The sequence below is a fragment of the Varroa destructor genome, unplaced genomic scaffold (assembly GCF_002443255.2).
Source record: "Varroa destructor unplaced genomic scaffold, Vdes_3.0 BEIS01000007.1, whole genome shotgun sequence".
Classification (NCBI taxonomy): Eukaryota; Metazoa; Arthropoda; class Arachnida; order Mesostigmata; family Varroidae; genus Varroa; species Varroa destructor.
In genome coordinates this window covers 911,699-918,353 of record NW_019211460.1, presented here as the reverse complement: position 1 = coordinate 918,353, position 6,655 = coordinate 911,699, and the positions used below count along the sequence as shown (strand labels likewise).

At 37.6% G+C, this 6,655-nt stretch overlaps 1 protein-coding gene across 3 annotated transcripts; it reads right to left on the bottom strand.

Annotated features, from left to right (window-relative positions):
- Nucleotides 1-1,789: 1,789 nt before the first annotated feature.
- On the bottom strand, nucleotides 1,790-5,905 carry mRpL45 (mitochondrial ribosomal protein L45). 3 transcript variants are annotated; one of them, XM_022815437.2, is made up of 5 exons: nucleotides 5,500-5,905; nucleotides 4,150-4,261; nucleotides 3,746-3,957; nucleotides 2,828-2,971; nucleotides 1,790-2,325 (listed from the first exon to the last, which is right to left on the bottom strand). In XM_022815437.2, exons 1-5 carry the CDS (start codon nucleotides 5,719-5,721, stop codon nucleotides 2,056-2,058), a joined length of 960 nt encoding a protein of 319 aa, XP_022671172.1. In that variant the 5' UTR covers nucleotides 5,722-5,905; the 3' UTR covers nucleotides 1,790-2,055. The 3 variants fall into 3 exon arrangements, with proteins under 3 accessions (XP_022671172.1, XP_022671173.1, XP_022671174.1); XM_022815438.2 differs by having other exon boundaries at nucleotides 2,879-2,971; XM_022815439.2 differs by having other exon boundaries at nucleotides 2,186-2,325; nucleotides 2,728-2,971.
- Nucleotides 5,906-6,655: the final 750 nt, after the last annotated feature.

Sequence of the window (6,655 nt, the reverse complement as noted above, 5' to 3'; positions counted from 1 at the left end):
TTTGAGTGTTATAGTTATTAATAGTCGATTCAAACTGTAACACCGGTGCCGGATAATGTCGAACAGCTAAGCAGCAGAGGCCACTAACGCTCACAGCATTTTTATTCTGAGAACTCTAACGAAGGAGGCTTAAAATCCGTTATATGATAGATCCGCTGACTGTTCCAGTTCACCTTACTGTTTTCATTTGACTCCATTTCACAATGCTTATATATGCGTTTGTACATCTCGAAAACTGCAGTAATAGTCGTGACTATTTCTAAAGGGATGGCTTGGCCTGACAAGAACACTCTAGAGTGCAAACAATAGATTTAAGTAACCTCTGACTCATGCTAAGGACGCCCCTTATGAAATTCGTTTCTATCACATGTGCAATGGTGTCAGTCGCTAGGCCCCGATACGTTCTGAATCGGAGTAATTGGGAAAGCCTCATACCGCACAGATAAGGTGGCAACTTTGAAATAGATACTCCGTGCCAGATAGCGAGTATGGGCATCTTCACAGAAGGTAAAGAAGGCTGGACAACTGTATGGGGGAAAAGGGGCGGATGTTTGTAAGCAAGTCAGACAACTGCCGGGTCTAGGATGCTTTAGCAGGGAGTTTTCCATTGGTCAGTAGCGGTACCGAGCCTTGATCTCGAGTATTTTAATGATTTTTATTTGGCCGGAATAAATACCGTCGTGTCCAACTTAAAACTCCACTCTAAAGCAAGATGTATATACAGTAGTTCTATTATACTGATGATTATACACGAGTGAAAAAATAAAGATGCACTTCGGAATTTGCATCAGAAAGCTTGCATTTTTGGGATGACGGAAGCAACTTGTCCCATGCATTACAAACACATATGTTAGGTGCGATAACGCTACACGAATCAAAAAGTGTAAACCTCGACAGTTGATATTATTAAAAACCAACGTTTTTTTTACCTTGGTTAAAAAATGAACTTCTAATATGCTCGAAATACGAAAAAATAAATCCGTTGTGTTTTCATCCTACCCATTTATTTTAGAGAGTAACAAAACGTAACCAATTTTACTTTAATCTTCAAGATATGTATATTGGCGCTATTGTCTAAATCCTTTAGAATTCCATTATTACAAAATTGAGCATGCGTGTTGCAAAATATTAGAATATAATAATATAATATAATAAGACACTGGGTAGTAATTATTTGAATCAAAAAATTCTAAACGATTTTGGATAACAGATACCCTTAAATAAGGTAGAACATACATAAAAACTCGTTTAGCAAAAATAATCGTGCACATTCAAATTTGATGAACGTAATGAAAGTGTGTGAACTTAATGCTAACCTCGAAACTTATTATCATTTATTATATTCGTTTTTATTTAAACACAAGTTTAGACCTTTTGAAGTTTAAAAGCAGATTATTCTTATTTGCGTCGTATAATAAGCGAAATCTAATATCTGATTTTTCGTTTCGCTAGTAAGCTAAGGAACTTGAAATGACTGAAAGAAATGGTGGAAGCAGCTCCGAGCGAATTTTGTAAGTTAGTAAGGTCGTAATGATGCAAATATCCGCCGCATTAATATCTTATCTACGAGTGCCGTTACGGGCAACAAGAATGCAAAGCACCACAAAATACAACGGATCGCACTGTCGGTTAAAATAAGCAACCTTATCTTTGAAAAACTTTGCCATGACAGAATTTGTCGTATAGCTCGTATACCGATATACATACAGATCTAACGTCGTTAATGTCATTAAGCCGTTTTCAGCAGATAATATTAAAATATTTTTATGTATAAAAAGGAAGCGGTCGCTTAGTCCATTTTGCGTGTACATAAGTGCTCTTTCTACTTTATTCATTTTGCGTGTACATAAGTTCCCTCATCTTTTCTCCGATATTTTATGCAGCTAAGATAAAAATGTAATCGCGTCTAGTATTTCCCTGAAAGGAACTTTTCACTCTCTAAATCACCTTCGCTTGTCACAGCAGTGGCCGTCCACTCCACTCACCCACACTGGTTCAACCCTTCCTACTTTTAGCCATATAACTAAGTGGCAGCCAGTTGTGGCTGTTCTTGCTTCATAGCTTCTCAGACAAATTTGCAGGCAAATTTTCATTATTAACAGGGCTGCCTTCAACTATATTCGTTAGAATTTCAGGGGATTTTACGGGCTGCCACTCCGGTATGATTTTTGCATGAAGCTTCCATTGACCGTACTCATTTGACATATGCTTTTCGAATACGACATACTCTAGAACATCCTTCGTGATCGCCTCCGATCCGTGCATTAACCTTCCGAAACGATCATAGATTGCAAGCGTCTGCTGGGTGTGCAAGCGAACGGTCACCTAAAACAAACAAAACAAATTAACATGCACGTGAGTAGCTAGAGCGAGAACCACACTGAACACGATTAACTTGGATTGTAAACGATAACGCGAAATACTCAATGCATGCAAGACATCAGCGATATTGTAAGACTGACCTTTTTTCTTAAAAAACACTCAGCGGTTGCATTACGTGTTTTTAAAAACACTCGTGTTATGTAGTTTTTTAAATGTTTGTATTAGGTATTTAAAAAAATGTTTGCATTACGTATTAAGAAAAAAAAACCCACATTACATCTTTTAAACGCTTGCCTTGCGCGTCTTTTTTAAATGCTCGCGTTATGTCTTTTGTTCTAAACTGCTCACGTTACGTCTTTTGTTAAAAAATGCTCTTGTTACGCCTCTTTTCAAAAATGCTCGTACTACGTATTTTTTAAACGCTCGCGTTGATATGCAAACGATGTTGTTTGCTTCGAGTTTTCAAAATTAAATGTGCCGGATATTCCTGGGTGATCTGGTGCACCTGAGCAAAGATGTTATCTTTGTTGAGTAAATCCTGAGTACGAATATGTACCACTCGAGCGGGCTCAATGCTTTTTATGAGCGACCAGCGAAGTGTCTTGAGCTCCGTGTTAGCAAGCATTTCCGGATAACAGCGTTCTGTCACCTAACTCACAGTCAACGAAACAAAATTTAATTTAAGCGTATTGAACTTCCTAAGTATTATATATACGGTAACCTTGGTATATCAAAGACTGAGAGGAAATCCTAGATAACACTATTGTATGCTCATTCTCAAGTCAATTAAGTTAAAGTACCAAAATGAGAAAAATCTTATTAAAAATTTAGTATTTAAAGATGTAGGCAGGTAGTTGTGAAATTCACCCATATAATACGATTGTGTACTCATGAATTCAACGACATTGAGCAATGTAGAATTACTTTCAACCAGTTTTCTTCACAATTTAGAGTTTCGTAATTTATTCGATAGTTATTTGCCCAAGTGCTCTTTGATAGTTAATTACACAAACTGTAAAAGAAAATGCCACGATAGCACTATTTTCGTCAAGGAGGGGTCACTCCCGCAGTAAGTTGCGCCAAGCACGTTCAAAACGGACCAGTATTGAAACAGGTGAACATCTCCATTCAAAGTACCGATCACATTTTCTTGGACTGTCAATCCATATATTTTTGTGTTAGTTGAGATTAAGTATCGCTGTGATATTCTAATTACTATTTGTAAGACGAATAATTTACATGACTACAAAAAATCAGGTAAGCAAGTACATTTAGACAAATCAAATTCAGATTCGTAGTACCTAATTTATGCTCGACAATTTTTCTTTACAATATGAACCGTCGGATTCCTCTGCCTTTGGCTAAAGAGAAAGGTATTTAACTAATAGCATCTATCACCTTATCTACGATATCAAAAACGCACCAGATTTCCTAATTTCTTCTTATCACCATTAGCGAGAGCGAGATGAGCTTCCTCGTAGATAGTGTGCGCTTGCTGCGCAAATTCTTCCAAATCGAAGTCCTCATCAAATTGACGAATTTTTCTTAATTGCATAAGTGATTTTCCCTTTTTCTCCAATTTCCTCATCTGTTGCAGTGCTCCTGTCTTGGATAAAATTGTAGCTTTACCATCACCTGTAAAGCAGATACGACAAGCGTGTAAACTACATGCATATAGGCGTATAGTTATATACGCCCACACATAAGAGACCTACAGAGCTGAAACACGAACTGCGATATCCATTGTAAGGATAAAAAAATAAATTCTCTAAAATTTCTCAAGAGAACTGATTAGTGGCAGATGATTGGTAAAGATATACAATGGACCTTCTGGAGGCACAAACGCGTCGATAACCGTCCCAGTACAGGACATGAACACCGGTTTCTCAATCCAGAGGCGGCCTGGCACAATGCCTTTTTCCTTCATAAGACTTCTTATCTGCAATTAATAACAAGCATACAACGCTCACGTAGACGTATTGTAGAATATAACACCCATAATTATATCAATAAAAAATATATATATATGAAAAGTATGAACGGTGTTATACACGCAGTACAGGACTTAAATTTATCCAAACATATATTGTTCTAAAATCTTATATAATTTAAAAAAAAAATTAAATATAATTATGTAAAACCTATTTTTTGTTCCGTAATGTGTAACGATATCGAATATTGAGTACCATCTACATGTCGTCCGCTAATAACCATGCTGTATACTCGTCATAACAATCTTGTACTACGCCTTAGTGAATGTCATGATACTAAGCTTCATTAGTTAATAATTAAAATTTAATGTACGTGTCATTTTTCATCTTTCTTAATTTCAAATTTTTACACCACTATTATTATCACTATTATTATTAAAAGCATTAGCTATCCGAAGGATTAAATAGATGCCAACGGAAATTGTAGAGATCACATATTATACACACATCGTTTTGTAAGTTTATTACCGGTTAAATCATCGTTCTTTCCTATAATACTTTGCTCTCATTCTTGTTACATTTTACTGTGTCCTTGGCGCTTTGGCTATACTATCTCTGACGATATGTATCTTCATATAAGGCATTATTGTTTCTTTATGATCCAAAAATAATTGACGTCAAAGTACTACGAAAATGAACTACGCTTATAACTACGTTACATATTAAGTAAAATGGAATTGCTTCTAAAACAAATAATAAAGGCACGTTGTTTCGCGCTCTAGTGAAGCGTGCTTTTCAACCTTCGAAATAATGACTTTTTATATACAGATAAAACAATCCTTTAAGGCCGCATCACTTCTTCTCGTAACAAATATAATTTCAAAAAGTGAATTGCAAAGTACTTCATGGGGACATTTTTTTAGCGAGCAAAGCTGAAGTATAGATACGTCCGGGAAGTGGACTATCGAAAATTATCCGATATCTGCTTAGAGATAAACTTATAAAAAAAACTGCAATTTCACAAGACACCTAATGTTATATGTTAAGCAGCTGAAATTTATGAGACTATATTGTACTTTGTATATAAAGTACTATTTATTACGTTAAACTGAGCGATAACATATGACCTATTATTCCTCCAAACAGAAGCCATATGACCTATTTCTCAAGATACATAGGCACAATTGGTAACTTTTGAAATTGATTCTGAGGTATTGAATTGAGTATCTTCGCCATATAAACTTACCTCATCAGGGCTCAAATGTGAAAAATCTTTCCGCATCTCTTCATAATCAGGAAGTTTCAAGCGAAATGTTTGGTTTGCACGGTATTTCTTCCACTTGGGGTCGCGATGCCGATTAGGCATGTGACCACGAAATCGATGCCCCATTTCGCGACGTGGTTCCGCACATAATTTCTCAAAATTCAAAAGAACTTTTGACACACCAGCAAATCCGCGCACAAACATTGTGAAAATCGATCTTCCACTTTGTGTACTATCATCGACTCAGCTGCAGTGCATGTGTTCGTTCCGAGTTTTTACTAATACGCGGACTTCCGAGTCTTCGAATAACATTTTGGTAGGTTTGACGGGACCTTAGCGGGCTACCGTTGGCGTTTTTCCCAAATGTTTCTCGATCATTTACTACCAAATTCACATGATTACTTCCGAGGCCACAAAGAAATATCTAGAACACAGTGATCTAAAAAAACGTAGGTAATCCGTGCAACTAAATTTGAACATGTATCGTCATGGCGGCAAAGTTTTGGTTACGAAGGGTTTGGCGGGTTAGGCGAGAACCGGCCGGCATTGGTTCGTTCCAAAGTGCACCTTCATCTGTTACGTTATGTTGTAGTCGTCCGCTAGTGCCGCCAGCCCGCCGCGTGAATCCTGCTGGCCTAGCGACTCGCTGTAGCTATGGGCTAACTGGTGTTCGTTCGTTCACACGTGGAGTTGTCTGGTGATGTGTGCTGCAGTGCCGATACTGTGTTGTAGAAAATCTGTTTGTGGGAAATCGTGTCGAATCCTAGTGTCGTTACCTCTTCTGGATATCTTCGCATGTCTTAAGGCACAACATGTAAGTATTATAAAGAGATAGCGACTTTTGCGCAAATTGACACTTTCTTGGAAAACATTTAAATGCAGTCCTTAACAATTTGGCTCGATAGCCGGCCTTTCCCTCCGTTCAATTCACTAGATACATTACTTGATCTGTGAAGACCCTGCCGTAGGTAACAGATCTACAATGGTTCAAAGAATTATAGAATGCAGTTAACCGGTAGAAGTAGAAGTAGCGTCAGTCATTGGGTAGCACGTGCATCGAACACTGCGAAGTAGCCGTGAAATGTCTCTAGTCCCGAGCAGCCCTTATTTGGTGTGAGGCGGACTCCGGAGGCACGCT

What these genes read in the sequence shown, in the direction of transcription:
- mRpL45 (XM_022815437.2), bottom strand. Translation starts at nt 5,721, where the DNA reads ATGTTTGTGCGCGGATTTGCTGGTGTGTCAAAAGTTCTTTTGAATTTT. An exon ending in CACATTTGAGCCCTGATGAG is followed by an intron (nt 4,262 to 5,499) that starts GTAAGTTTATAT and finishes TATTAATTGCAG; the next exon opens with ATAAGAAGTCTTATGAAGGA. An exon ending in AAGATAACATCTTTGCTCAG is followed by an intron (nt 2,326 to 2,827) that starts GTGCACCAGATC and finishes TGTTTGTTTTAG; the next exon opens with GTGACCGTTCGCTTGCACAC.